The sequence below is a fragment of the Lissotriton vulgaris genome, chromosome 11 (genome assembly GCF_964263255.1).
Source record: "Lissotriton vulgaris chromosome 11, aLisVul1.2, whole genome shotgun sequence".
Classification (NCBI taxonomy): Eukaryota; Metazoa; Chordata; class Amphibia; order Caudata; family Salamandridae; genus Lissotriton; species Lissotriton vulgaris.
The window spans coordinates 906,825,221-906,840,632 of NC_141699.1; the positions used below are offsets into that span (position 1 = coordinate 906,825,221).

The 15,412-nt window shown below is 44.0% G+C and overlaps 1 protein-coding gene across 2 annotated transcripts in view; it reads left to right on the forward strand.

Moving 5' to 3' along the window:
• Nucleotides 1-2,339: 2,339 nt before the first annotated feature.
• The window catches only part of ASH2L (ASH2 like, histone lysine methyltransferase complex subunit), a 247,416-nt gene continuing 234,343 nt past the window's right edge, over nucleotides 2,340-15,412 (forward strand). For both annotated transcript variants that reach the window (XM_086944037.1, XM_086944038.1), the window contains exon 1: nucleotides 2,340-2,589. In XM_086944037.1, the coding sequence (XP_086800163.1) occupies nucleotides 2,417-2,589 (173 nt within the window). In that variant the 5' untranslated portion in view covers nucleotides 2,340-2,416. The remainder of the gene's footprint in view (nucleotides 2,590-15,412) is intronic.

A 15,412-nucleotide genomic window follows, 5' to 3' on the forward strand; every position in this document is an offset into this window, starting at 1 on the left:
CTGGAAGAAGATACTGAATGTGTAGTAGCAAACATTGATATTTCAAAAGATACTGATCATATGTGTAGTGAGACTGAATGGTTACATGTATGTAGCAATGACCCTATTCTCATTAAAGTTAGGGATTTTGTCAAGGTAAATTGGCCACCTTTTCGAAATTTGTCTTCAGAACTTAAAACTTATTATCAGATTTCAGAAGAACTGAGTATAGTAAAAGGATTTCTCCTTCGAGGAGATCTGTTTATTCCAGCTTCCAAGTTGAAAAAATATTTAATTGACTTAGCTCACAGAAGCCATCCTGGTGCTACCTGAACTAAAAAAATATTAAAAGAATACTATTGGTGGTCCGGGTTCGATTCTGACTTGAACTTGTTTGTTGATAAACGTGCAAGTTGTTTAAAATCAGATAAGCATTGGAAACCCAGAGTCAACAAAATGCAATTGGTCTCTACTCCAGATAGTTTGTGGAACAAAATTGCTATAGATTTTGCAGGTCCGTTCAATATTCTTGAAAATAGTAGATTTTTAATTGTAGTGAGTGGTTACTACAGTAAATGGATCTGTTGAATTGAATTTGTAGCAGCAATTGACACTCGTTCTGTTATTGAATTTTTAGAGAAATGTTTTTCCATAGAAGGTCTGCCACGCATTTTAGTTTCTGACAATGGTAAACAACTTACATCAGAAAAAATTGTGTCCTTTTTTACTATAAATGGTATCAAACAGGAGAAAACACCTATGTATTCTCCTAAATCCAATGGACAAGTAGAAAGAATCAACAGATTTTTAAAGAAAGGTATCAGCTTGCCATTGCTTCAGGATTTAAAATAAAACAGCTCTAACAGGAGAAAGTAAACTGTTATAACAGTACTACCAACAATGTGACTGGGCACTCTCAGTTTTTTCTCATGAGAAGCAGGAGAAGAAACACTATACTTACCCCTAAGTTTGCTCCAAATGAGAAAAAGAAATCCAACGTTGTAGAACTCAAAGATGGTCAACTTAAAGTAAACAAAAGAATCCAAGATCATCAACTTAAATCAAAAGTTTACCACAACAAAATTCCTAGAGCAACAGTCAAGAAGATCAAATATAGGTGATTGTGTCATAGTTAGGAACCCTTTAAAAGTTCTAAAAGGAGATTCTAAATATTCTGTTCCAGTTGAAGTCATTTTTGTTGGTCATGGATCTGTTGTTTTGGATAAGCAAGGCTGGAGAAGCAAAAGTGACATTAAGCTTAAACCTGGTCAAAGAGAACTCATGGGAGATGACAAGTATGGTTCAAATTCTGTGGAAGATTATTTTTGGTTTGGATTTGAGACCCATGGGAACCAGAAATGTGAGTCATTGGATAGCTCGCATCATTTGGGAACGATACCATCTGATTTTTCTAATGATAGTGATACTCTTGTTCCTAGAAATTATTTTGCTGAACCTAAACATGTGATGGATAGTGGCCAATATGTGGATAGTACAAATGTTTCCTCCACAGAAGCACAAGTTTCCAGAGGCAGTAATGAAATGTACCGTAATGTTTGTGATAGTACTTGTACTTGTTCAGGAAGGCTTTCTCACTTCCCAAACCCGTACAAAGACTATGTTATGTATTAACTCACTTTTTTTTTAAAGGAAAATGTTGTACCTCCTCCATATATCATTAAAGTTATTGTATTTTGTAATTTGTATGCTCCCCACTTTCCTCCTTATTGCACTTGGCATTGTGATGTCATATGGACCCTCAACAGGTACATAGCAATGTTGCGTCATTCCTTAGCCAGCTGCTTCCCTTGCCAGCCACTCTCCTTGCCAGCTGCTTGTTGGCCTATTTAAATTAATATTTACCCCTATTCAGATTTCGCCTTTTCAACCATTTATTTTGCTGTCACTTCACTACCATAAAGCAACAATCCACATAAACACACTCCACACTATGCCACATAATTCCAATCAGCATTTCACTCAATGCCACATAGTTCCACACAAATCAACTCAACATCTTTCCATTCCACACTATAGTTCCCCAGAAACCACATAATACAAATCAAAAACACGATTACTATCCACATGATTCCACTGCATACCTTATACATCCACTCCACAACACATAAGTAAAAATATATTTACATTTACAACGCCAATAGCAATAGCTCTCGTTTTCTAAATCACTCCACTGCAGACTTAAAATCATACATCTTTAGGACTTTTTCAATTGCATTTCGCTCCTCCTACGACGTTATAATACAGCTCTTTAGTTGTCCACTACTTTTGTTCTCATTAGCAACCGACATTAACTTCGCGCTTTTTTATTCTTCAAAAATGACTCGATGATGTACAAAGCTGGCTAGTGAACGTGATCCATAACACAATCTCGCGCGGTTACAATGTTTGAAATCTCGCGGGGTGGTTTGTTGAAAAGATGGCGACTGCCGAGTCAGGTGTCTCTGCAGCTGCTGAAGAGGTGACAGAGGCTGAGCCCACAACTGCATCAACAGAGGTGGAGGGGGTAAAGGCACCTGCGACTTCAGGTGACCCTGTAAACGACAGCGGTGCGGGGTCGACGGCACCGGACGCAGCAGATCCTGAAAGCGGGTGAGAGAGGGGCTACATCCCAATCCAGCATAGAAATAAAAAGAGGGTATTCACTCACTACACGTTTTGCAATTTAAGTAAAAAAAATCACGTCTAGTTTGCAGCTGCCAAAGTGGCGGCCATCTTTAACTAGAGCACTGAAGTCAAGGAGGTAATAAACTTAATGCCACTTCTTTGAGTGTTGGAGCCCGCCGTTTGGCATATTTCAGTCGAGTTTACATGATGTACTGAAACGTATTTCACTTTGATCCTCTCGTAGCGATACAGTTGATTATGGCGTTGTTTTGGGATTTTTAAAATCGTTTTCTTTAATTTGATTAAACCAGAAACTCTTGTTTATCGATTTATAATCCTCGCTAGCGGATTTATGAGTGTTTTTTTTAAAATACATTTCCGTTTGCATTCATGCAGATCTATTTTTTTGCTAATGTTATGTGTATGTATCCTAATGTGTTTTGGGTTTGTGAAAAAATGAAGTTGAAACTAGTATATACCCATATTTATGTTAGCGATAAATGTGCGTTAAGGTTGAAAATATGAACATTTTCGTTATGAAGGTTGTGCTTATCAACTGCTGTTTTTCAGGATCTTTATCAAAATTCCTTTCTTTTTTTAACGTCTTATCCGTCCGTCTGCATCGCTTTTAGCATGGCAGTCACGAGTAACGGCATTTAGAATCACTACAAAATCCTCTCTCCGTTTTCAATCGCATCTTAAAATAATCCAGAAAATTGTGTTCTGTCAATATGTATGTGCAAAAATGAGTTAAAAAAAACGGAAAACCGGGAGCCTTATTTATAATGTGCCAACTTGATAGCCAAATTGGGCTGAAGAGTATCGGTACTTTGCCCTGGGTTGAAGGCTTTTCATTTTCAAGAAGTCTCTTGGTGGTTTCTGATAATTTGTGCACACTTATTGGCATCATTTACAGGAAAAGTGATTTCTCATTTTTTTGACTGTAAAATGCTCACAAGTATTTTTCTCAGAAAACTTTAATTTTAATTACAGTGTTCACTTTGTGTACATTAACTCTACAGAGACTCCATGCAGAAACGTGCGATTGTCAGGCAGCCCTTGTCGGAGGTTCTGCAGCTTGAAAGCTTCAAACCTAGATATTTACAGTTACCATTGTATGTCCTTTAAGCATATTATCCAATGGAAAGGGATCTCTCAGAGAGGTGTTGCCATGTTGTTAAAGGGGAAAAGCACTCCTAAGGCAGTTATTGATTGGGGGTATTCAGAGGGCCTGAGATGAATTTAACGGGTGTACTCCAGCTCCTCAAAAGCTACATGAGAGTTAGAAGTTCTGTTATATTTATATTTGTTTGTATAGCACACTAATCTCCCGAGAGGGTATCAAGGGGCCTGAGCAACTGTGGAGGAGGCTGTCTCCGATTTGGCGAGGAAGGTCGTTCCGTGTCTTGGGTGCGATGTAGGAGAATTCAAAATGTGCCAACATTCGTGACAAGAATTTTCAATTCTATTAAGGACTAGGAGGCAAGGATTATGCTATCTCATTTCTGTAATGAAATGCCCAGCAGCCATAGAAACAAATGAACTACAATACCCAGAAACACATGGGCAACAACCATAGAGTATGTGGTATAAAAGGTCATAGAGACAGTCACTCTTCCTTTCTTTCGTGAGAACAAATCCAGGAAAATAGAACAAAGCCATTCCGGAAAGTCAAACCAGGAAAACAGCATCACCAATCCAGGAAGGCCAAGGAACATCCCGAAGGCAACCAGGTGAAGGAAACTGAAGGAAGAAGACTCCGATGGAGCAGGAAGGTTGACACCAGACAGTTCAGAAGACTCCTCATTTGGGATCAGAACCTGAAAAGAAGACCAAGCCGTAATACCAAGCTATGCAAAAAACTGTGCATAAAAGGGAGGGTGAATAAACAGTATGCATATAGGGAAACATCATGAGCATAAATGCAGAATATGATTAATAAGAAATGCATACAAGAACGGGTGGGAAATCCTCGCCTCCTAGTACTTAATAGAATTGAAAATTCTTGTCACAAATGTTTGCAAATTTTGAATTCTATTGCAGGACAGGAGGCTCCGTTTATGCTTGTTTAAAGCTGTTCCACCACAACAGAAGCAACAGTAGCAATAGGTTTAAAATAAAACGTCTTGAAAACAAAGTCCGAGGACCAATCAGCAGCCTTCATAATGTCAAACAAAGTGACCCCATAGAGTAAGCCTTAAAAGCCATGGCTCCACGAGCTGAGTGTGCCCCAAACACAGAAACATCGATCCCAGCCTCAGCCATGAGCCAACGAACCCATCTAGCCAGAGTAGCAGGGGTGACAGGGCGGAAAGGCTTTTGCAAAGCAATTAACAACCGGCCCTGCATATCTGACCGAAAAGAAGCAGTACTTACTTCATAATCCTTGAGGCATTGGACGACACACCGATTAGGGCGAGCAGGGAAAGCGGGATCAGAAATAACTGTAGTGTTTGTCTTAGTACGCCTGGTAAGGTGAAAGGTAACGCCATCCGGCGTGAACCTGCGGCCGGCCAGATCCAAAGCTCGGACATCAGACACTCGCTTGCAAGAGATCAAGCACAGCAACATAGTCCATTTGGCCGACAGTTGCTTACGGGAGAGCAAAGAATTTACAGGCCAGGCCTCCAGAAAACGGAGCACAACCGACACGTCCCATAACGAGACGTATTTAGGTCGCGGAGGGTTTGCGAGACGAATACCATTTAGCAGTTTAGAAACCAGTGGGTGTTCACCTGCAGGCTTACCGTCCACTGGGAGTTGGCCTGCTGAGATGGCCGAACGAAAATTGTTCACTGTGCGATATGCCAAACCAGAGGAAGCCAGGGAAGCCAAGAAATTGACTATGACAGAAACATCCGCCGAAGCGGGATCAACTTGTCGTTGAACACACCAGTCACACCAACGCTTCCAGGATCCCCTGTAACGTTTGTGGGTACTGGAAGACCAGGCGTCAGTAATGAATCTGGAAGCGTCCGCAGAAAGGCCTGGGACCGACCAGCGTTCCCCGAAATCCGCCACGCTAGCAGGAGGAGAGACCCTGAGAAAATCAGGGGATGCAGATTCCGAAGAGGATCTAACGGGAGATTCCACTTCTGGGGAAGAAGGAGCGGCACTGCACAATTAATCTCCAAGAGAACCGGGAACCACGGTTGAGCCCGCCACAGCGGAGCAATCAAGATGATCTCTGACTGGAACCGTTTTGTGTAAGCCAGAACCCTGGGTATCATCATGAAAGGGGGAAAGGCATAACACAGAGTCGATGGCCACTGCTGAAGAAAAGCATCCGTGGCCAGGGCCTCCGGATCCTGTCTTCAACTGAAGAACAGAGGGAGTTGAGTATTGAGCCGAGAGGCAAACAGATCCATGTGACACGGACCCCAAGTCCAGAGAAGCGCACGAAAGACGCGGGGATGCAACCTCCAGTCGCTGAAGTCTTTCAGGTGTCTGGCGTTCCAATCCGCAATCTGATTGTCGCGGCCGGGAAGGTATTCCGCAATAACTGTGATCCTGTGTTGCAGACAAAAATGCCAAAAGTCCTTGGCAATCTCCGCCAGAAGCTTCGAGCGAGTACCGCCCAGCTTGTTGATGTAACAGACTGCAGACACGTTGTCCATGCGGAGAAGAATGCACCACTGGGACTGAAGGGGAGAGAAGCACTTGATTGCAAAGGAACCCGCCAGGAGTTCCAGACAATTGATGTGTAGAGAAAGCTCCTGAGGAGACCAACGACCCCCGTCGAGACGGAACCGCACCGGGCTCCCCAACCCCACTGACTGGCATCTGACTCGATCACCAATTCCGGAGAGGCCCCGAAGAGGGCTCGACCATTCCAGGCCTCCATGTGGTCCAACCACCACTGCATCTCCCATTTTGCTTCCTCCGAAAGAGGAATTTGGTCTGAGTAATGAAGACCTTTCCAGGGATGACAGATCTTCAGGCGCTGTAGAGCCCTGTAATGCAGGGGCGCCGGAAAGATCGCCTGAATGGAGGAGGCCAACAGACCGACAACACGTGCTAACGATCTCAACGACACAGTCTGTTTGGAAATAACACAAGTCAGCTCTCTCTTGATATAACGTACCTTTTGAGCGGGTAAGAAGTTGACAGGTAAGAGAATTGACCTGGAAACCCAAACAGTCCAACACCTGAGTCGGGACCAAGACAGACTTCTGGACGTTCACAAGGAATCCCAGGGACTGCAGGAGATCTATGGCCCAGTCCAGATGGGTCAACACCCGAAACGGAGAGTCCGCCAGAATGAGGATATCGTCTAGATAAATTATTAGACGGACACCCCTCGAACGGAGAGACTCCACCACCGGCTTCAGAAGCTTCGTAAAGCACCAAGGTGCTGACGAGAGGCCGAACGGGAGAACCCTGTACTCGTACCATTTCCCCAGCCATTGAAACTGAAGAAAGCGCTGATGAGGGGGAAAAATCGGGACCGACAAGTAAGCGTCCTTGAGGTCCAGACGAACCATCCAGTCCTTTTCCCGCAGAAGATCCCTCAACAGATGGATGCCCTCCATCTTGAAATGCCTGTAAACACGCCCCCGTTGAAATCCTTTAGGTTGAGAACCAAACGGGATCCCCCGCCTTTCTCTTCCACCAGGAAAACCGTGCTGGCGAACCCTTGAGGATGACGCACGGTCGGAACTATGGCTTCTTTTGACAGAAGAGCTTTCAGTTCCGCGGAAATGAATTCCTGATCCTGTGTTGAAAAGATAAGAGGAGAGGGAGGGTGGGTCTGATGCGGGCGCTGATAGAATTCTATTCGGAAACCCTGAACAGTCTCCAGAACCCAAGCATCGCTGGAGATTAATCGCCAATTGAGTCGGAAATACTGTATCCTGCCCCCAAGAATCACACTGCATGCAGGAATTAGGCTCACCTGATGTGTTGGAATCCTGGTATCCACCATAGGAACCTTCAGAACGACCTTTCTGGTACTGGCCATGTCCTTTCTTAGAAGGGTAGAACTTGGACTTGTTCGAATAACTGGCGTCCTGCTGATGGCCTCTGTGGGACTGGGTTCCCCTTTGGGTAGGCTGACCACGGCCGGACGGACGTCCCATACCACGTCCGGCCCTGCCAAAAACCGGACGAAAGGCCCGGCGTAAAGAGGCTTGAGCTTTGTTTAAGCCACTAAAGGTGTTGACAAATTTCGTGAGCTCCTTTAGGAAAGGTTGGCCAAAGAGAAAGAGCAAACCTTGGGCTTCCGGACCTGCCTCAGAAGTGCACAGCTCTGCAAGTTTGGGATCAAGTTTCAACAGTATCGAACGACGACGTTCGCTAGAAATGGCACAATTTGCATTTCCGAGTTGGCAAATGGCCCTTTGAGCCCATTCGATCAGTTCGTCAGGATCCACCATAGTGGAGAATTCTTTTGCCACAAAGCCAAGGTCAAGGATCTTAGTGAGGGGACCCATAAGGTCTAACACCTTATCCTGGCAAGAGCGCCAAGAACGGTCCAGCCCTTTTTTAGGGTCTTTCGCAAATTTGCGTAGGTATGTAAGCATCGTTGGATCTACTTCAGGAGTATCTGCAAGGTGATCCGCTAGGTCTGGACGCGGACACTCAGAACGAAGACGGGCCCTCACATCGTTATCAAACGGCTGGCGTATGTGAGCCTGCACGTATTCTGCCACCGCAGGTGAAGGAAGCCATGCAGAAGAGTTAGGGTGGACAATGTCCGAAGGCTCAAATGATAGGACAGGGGGATGCGTAGGCGCATCCACAAAATGCTCCTTGCAAACCTTCTTTTTTGGAGGGGGACCTGCATGGTCAGAGGAGGAGGAAGAATCTTGATCATCCGTATCCGCAGGAGAAGCAGTCGTAGATGCCTCAACTCTGGACACTGGTTTGGCAGTTTGCAATGCTTTAGCCAACTTCCGAAAATCCGAAGAATGAGGGGTATTAGGAGAGGTAGCAGACTTGCGCGAAGCAAGAACCCATCCCTGTTGCTGCGCATACTGGGTCAAATGACGCTTTAAAGGCGTTATGGCCCTCACCAAGGCCTGGTTGACCGAATGCTGGACCCCTTGGTCAAGCGCCTCTACCAAATCGTACTCCAAGGACTCAGAGACGTCGTCCTCCTCATAATAGTCATCCCCATATAAAGTACTCCTTGTCTCACTGAGTGAGAAATACATTTTAGCCCACTGGATGACTGGAATCCTGTATGCCAAAGGCAAAATGCAGGGGAGTGCAAAAACCCCGACAGCAAGCCAATAAGCAGGAAAAAGTCTGCCAATTTCGAATTTTAAACGTGGAGGGAGGGCTTGCTGAGCACCAAAAAACACACTCTAGGCAGTGCCTATGCCAAATTCTACTACCCAAAGCGTCTATGCAACAATGGGCGTCTGAGAGGTTAATACGCTGGCTGTGGGCGTCGAAGCTGACGAGGCGTCTCAAGAGGCTCCGTAATCCTGAAGAGCCAAGGAAGCAGGAAATGAGTACCGCGCATGCGTGGTGTTCCAGGAAGCCAGAAGCGTATAATAGAGAGCTTGCGCTGCAGCCCACGAGGCTCTCAAAACCCCCGGTCTCCCGCTCCACAACAAAGACACACAGGCGCCGAGCGCCCGAGTCACCAGGAAGGCGAACACGTGCTTCCAGAAAATAAACGCCGAGAAGACCAGAAATCGAAGCGCCGATAGAACGGGCATTAACAAACACGCGCGTGCAGTATAAGCAATGAAGCGCAAGCAGAGATAAACAACAAAGCGCTAAGAAGCACAATGCACGCAAAGCAAATGTCAGACAATACCAGCAAAAGCGATACGGTAAGACAAAATGCACTTAACTGGCTGCGGAGCAGCAAAGAAAGAGGAAGAGTGACTGTCTCTATGACCTTTTATACCACATACTCCATGGTTGTTGCCCATGTGTTTCTGGGTATTGTAGTTTATTTGTTTCTATGGCTGCTGGGCATTTCATTAAAGAAATGAGATGGCACAATCGGAGCCTCCTGTCCTGCAATAGAATGAGCGACCTCCAGTTTTGTTTTTGCAGATGCAGGGTACGAGTGAGGCAGAGCATAGGTGTCTGGTGGGTTGGTGAAAGTGTATGCGGCTGTTCAGGTATTCTGGTCCTGTGTTGAGTAGGGCTTTGTGTGCATGAGAAGTTTGAATTGGCTGCGCTAGTGAACAAGGAGCCAGTGAAGCTTCTTGAGGTGCCTTGTAATGTGGGAGCGGCGTCAGAGGTTAGAGTATGAGTATTGCAGCGGTGGTCTGGAGTCGGCGTAGGAGTTGTTGGCAGATTCTGGCGTAGTTTTTTGCGATAGTCTAGCCTTTCGGTAGTGTTTGTGTGTCTGGTGTTCTGAGGCAACCATTTGCAGCTCCTTCATACCATGTGTAGAACGTGGTAGCAGGAGGTGCACATTGTGTTGACTTGAGCCGCTGGTTGAGCTTGTCATCTAGGATGATCCCTAGATTTCTTGTGTGGTTTGTGGGTGTGGGTATTGGTCCTAACTCTGACGGCCACCAGGTGGAGTCCCAAGGGGAGGTCAAATTGCCAAAGACCAGTACTATTGTCTTATCGCAGTTGACCTGCAGGCAGTTGGCTTGCATCCAATTTGCTACCCGGGTCATGCAGTTGGCAGTAGTTATTTTGTATGTCAGAGAGAGGAAGAGTTTGGTGTCATTGGCTTAGGAGATGATGGTGATGTCTTCTGATTGGATGATGTGGGAGAGCGGTGTCATGTATGTGTTGAAAACAGTGGGGCTGAGAGACTATCCCTGTGGGTCTCCGCATATCAGTCTCTTAGTCTCTGATGTGAAGGGTGGCTGTATGACCCTTTGGGTTCTTCATGTGAGGAGGGAACTGATTTACTTGAAGCAGATCTTTGCCTGCCGATCACATGGAGTCTTCTGATGAGGGTGTTATAGGACGAACAAAGCAAAACCAAAGGGGATGATGGACGGAGTGTTGAACATTGCAGGCACTCTCCCCCAGTCAACTGACTTGTGTTTAATCCGTCATCATTCTTTAGCTCACTCCGCCACCCCAGTTGTGACATGGCCATATGCAAATCAGTCTGACCATGTGCCTCATGGCAGCAGTCCAGCCCGAACTGCCAAGCCATGTCTTCCCTAGACCGAAAACAAGCATCCTGGGATCGGTTTCTGGCTAGTCAGTCGTCATCAGCCAGGCTAGCTTGTATCCAGTTGCTGAGTGAGCAAGGGACCGACTTCTGGGCATACCCTGCCATCTTGGGGTGAACAAAGCAAAACCAAAGGGGATGATGGCCGGAGTGTTGAACATTGCAAGCACTCTCCCCCAGTGAACTGATCTGGGTTTAATCCATCTTCCTTCTTTAGCTCACTCCGCCACCCCAGTTCAGACATGGCCATATGCAAATCAGTCTGACCTTGTGCCTCACGGGAACAGTCCAGCCCGAACTGCCAAGCGTGAAGGTTAGTTCCTCCTTGAAATAACTTCTGTAGTCAGGTGAAGATTGAAGGAGAGACTTTATTAATTAGAAGCAAACATTGAGACCCCATCCTGCAGTAAGACGAGGTTAACTGTCTCTAAGTTCATACATTCCCCAGGCAACCTTCACCACATTCCAGAACCTGCAATAATTGGCAGACCAGAAGGAAGGCAGAGGACACCACATCACCTTCCCCTCCATGAACAAACCGAATAATAAAGGAAACAAAACAGTATACAACTGAAGAAAATAAAAAACATGCTGCTGAGTAACATTTTACAAATTAAGCAACAAAGTCACGTAAGAAAGGGGAGCACGCTTCAAATGTTCTGGTCTACCAGAGCTCTCAAAAGATCCAACATTTTCAGTAGATAGTTTCTGTAACAGCTGAGAAGAACCACATGTGAGTTGCGATGTGAAGATTTCGCCACCCTGTTCAGATTCTATATCCTGTGGTCACTTGTCTGTATGGCATTCTTAAAAAGTTTAATCACTCGAATCGGTTGACTGAACTTAGACATACCTGACCCCTTCCTTGGTAATACAATTTTGATCCAGTTACCAACTTTGATAATATTGTCTTTCACAGCCTTTCTTACATCATAACGAATTTTCCTCTCATTCATTTTGTTTCTTTTCCCTATCTTCCCAACCATCAATGTTATCAACTTTCTCATCAATCACAATCCTTTTAGATGAGATCCAGGATGGAGCCATCTCAATATTGGCCACTCTGCCTTTTAACAGGCAAAATAGAGCTACACCTGTTGAAGAATGAGGGGTGAAACGATATTCCCTCACCTTTTTACGTAAAGCAGTTTCCCAACACGCACCACAAGACCTAGCTTGCTGCAAAGTTTCTTTAAGGACTTTTATAAACCTCCCCGCAACACCATTACTTTGTGGATGATATGAAGAAGATTTCTTGTGAATAATTCCTCTCAAAGTCAAAAACTCTTCTATGACTCGAGATGTAAATTGGACTCCGTTATCTGACAGGATGGTGCAAGGAAATCCCTCACGTTCAAAGAGTTTGTCTAAAATTCACGACCACAGAGGACTCCACTGAATTAACAACCTTGATCTCTGGCCATCGTGAATACATATCCAGACAGACTATGACAAAACGATCTTGTGAATTTAACCTAACATGTCCCAAAATATGTATACCAGTGTCCGACCAAGGGGCTTGGGCTTGATCCCTAATCGCCATGGGTGGAGTTCTGCACTTCAATGACTTAACATAATTCATACAATCCGCACATTCACGAACACCACCAGGCCACCAATATACTGGCATTATCCTCTCTTTGGATTGGCAATACCCATGTGAGAGGCATGGGCCTTCCCAACTATCTTTTCTCTTAAGACCGAAGGTGGAACAAGTTTACTGCCACGTAACAATACTCCATCAACAACTGACAAGTTATCTTTGACTTGCCAGAAACCCTTTAGGGTATCGTCACAATTCTTCTTCTCACACCATGTTTCTTTAACCATGGTAACAACATTTTGTAAAATAGGATCAGCCCCAAGACCATTCGTACAGTCATCTTCCGTAATTATACCTTCGGTTATGATGCAAACATTGACTTCCTCTTCTAGTTCTTCACCACCAAACCATTCAACATCAGCACCCAATTCCTCATTCTCCGTTCCCAGTCTAGAGAGGCAGTCTGCTAAAACATTGTTAGCTCCAGGAAGATATGGGAAATCAAAATAAAATTCTTGAAGGGCTACAACCCACTTACGTATCCGATGACTGACAAAATCAATGCCTTTTTTTAAAAAAGATCTCCTTAAGAGGTTTGTGGTCAGACAAGACTTTACATTTCTTACCCTAATTTTTTTTTCGTAGTTTCCTAACCGCCCAGAACACACTAAGAGCTTCCTTTTCTAGAACCGAACATACATTTGGCACCTCTTAAAGGCCTGGAGATAAACAAGATATTTTTTTTTCCCACTCCCTCAATCTTCTGGCAACAAAACAGCTCCTACTCCAGTGGAGCTGGCATCTGTCATGAGATAAGAAGGCTTGGAAGGGTCATAGCTACTCAGAGAAGGAGCGTTGTTGAGCCGATTTTTGATATCTGTGAATTCCTTTTCACAAACTTCGGTCCACTCAAACTCGCACCCCTGTTTTAACAAAGATCTAAGTGCCAAAGTCCTCCCAGCAAAGTTTGGAACAAATTTAGGGTAAAACTCCGCCATACCTAAGAAGAATTTAATGAGTTCACCCTTAGTAGAAAGTGAACGCAACTTGATTACAGAGTTAACCAAACCAGACTTCGGTCTAATACCTTCTGCTGAAAAGAAATGACCAGGGTACTCCATCTCCTTAACATTAAATTTACATTTATCAGCTCGAAGGGTGAGACCAGCATCTTGAAGTTTACTTAGCACCTATCTGAGTCTCATGTCATGGTCTTCTTCATTGAACGCAAAAATAAGCACCATCTTGATATAATTTTACTTCCTTCAGATCCCCAAGAATGTTCTCCATTACTCTCTGAATGACAGAGGCAGCAGAGATTAAACCGAAGAGCATTCACAGACTCTAAAAGTACCAAAGGACGTGACCAATGCAGTCAAATCTTGTGAGGAGGGATGCAACTTAACCTGGTGATAGGCCGAGGTCAAGTCTAAGGAAGAAAAGTGTTTCGCACCGTCCAGAGAGCACATTTCAGTAATATTTGGTAACGGATAGTAATCTGCAATTACAGCTTTATTCCGCTCTCTCAAGTCCACACAGAGCCGGGCTTCTCCGTTGGCTTTACGTGCCATAACAACCAGAGAGACCCATTCTGTAGCTTCAACTCGTTGAATGATCCCTTTCTCTTTGAGTTTCTCCAATTCTGACCTCATACTATCCCTCACTGAGAGAGGAACATTCCTAACTTTAGCAACCCTAGGAGTGGAGTTGTTTTCAATTTTATACAATGTACATAGTTTTTGCAACAACCCAGTTCTTTGGCAAAGACCCCCAGAAACTCACTTATCAAAACGTGAGCAGGTTCGTCAACGACACTGATCACTGGTAATTCTTTCAGACTAACCTGAGGATCTTCATTAGGATCAAGAAAAACATGTTGTTCCTTCTGGTGTAACTAACTAATTAATAAGTGAGTCCCCTTTCACTGAAACATATATCTTCCCAGATCCAATCCTTCCCTTGAAATTGATAGAACCACAAAAATAACCACTTAATTCAATGGGAACACCCCTATAAACTTTTGGTTTAACATCGGGTTTTAACAGGGACACCTTACCACGTAGATTGTCATAGAATACCTTAGGGATAAGTTACATTTTTGCTCCTGAGTCTAACAACATTTTGACCGAAGCTCCATTGATGAGAACTTCCTCATAACGACTATCAAATCATAAGGACTATCAGATCTATCAGCCAAAATTTGGTGAGCTATGACTTCCTCACACAATCATCATCAAAGAGGTCCATTTCTTTCACCGTCTTTTTTTTTTTTTTTTTTGGGTTATAGCGTGATCTACAGCATTTCGTAACATGGCCTTTTTCCCACATTTTTTACATAAGACTTTCCACCCTTGACAACTTTTAAAATCAGCCATATGTCCAGAGTCTCCACATCTATAACGTTTCCCTTGAAAAACCTTTTGATTGACAGGTTTTCTGAGTGGAACAGCTTTCGACCTCCAAGATCTGTCAACAACTGTTTTAACTTCAGCACTCTCTTTATTCTCAGTGATAGTTTCTTTTTTTTTATGACCTTAACACAAGCTTTTAGTGTTCATAGGTCTTAGCAGTGGTGATCACTTCTTGCAGCGAGGGATTGTCTTTTTGCCAAAGTGCGTCTCTGGTCTTGTCAAACACATAGGCAACCACCCAGTGCCTAAACAGGAGAGAAGTACAATATAGAGTCTTGAAAAAGATGGCCCACATCCAATGAGTCCATCGAAACGCGTCAACGCCTTTTTTTGCACAATTAAATAACCCAACTCACCCCACGAACATTGAGGAAAAAAAGACAAGTCTGGGTTTGAGTAACATTGAGGGATATAATGTGCACCACCATATGACAAACTGTTAATGTCTGTGTTTTTTCTTCTCTCCCCCTCCCTTTCCATCTCACACTGTATGAATTAGAGTACGTTTGTAGGTGTTTCTTTTATACATTGTTTCAGTATTGATGTCTATATAAGTTGTATATGAACTGCAGGACAAGTATTTGATTATGTCTAAATGAGTAGTGTAAAGAGTGACAAACTCTATTTTAAGCTTTGTGTATGTGTTTTTTTAGATTTATGAAAATATTGTTTTAATAAAACTTTTCTACATTTTTACATATAGTGTTGTTTATGTTTATGTTTTTACTGATTTGAGTCTTGTGTCCAAGA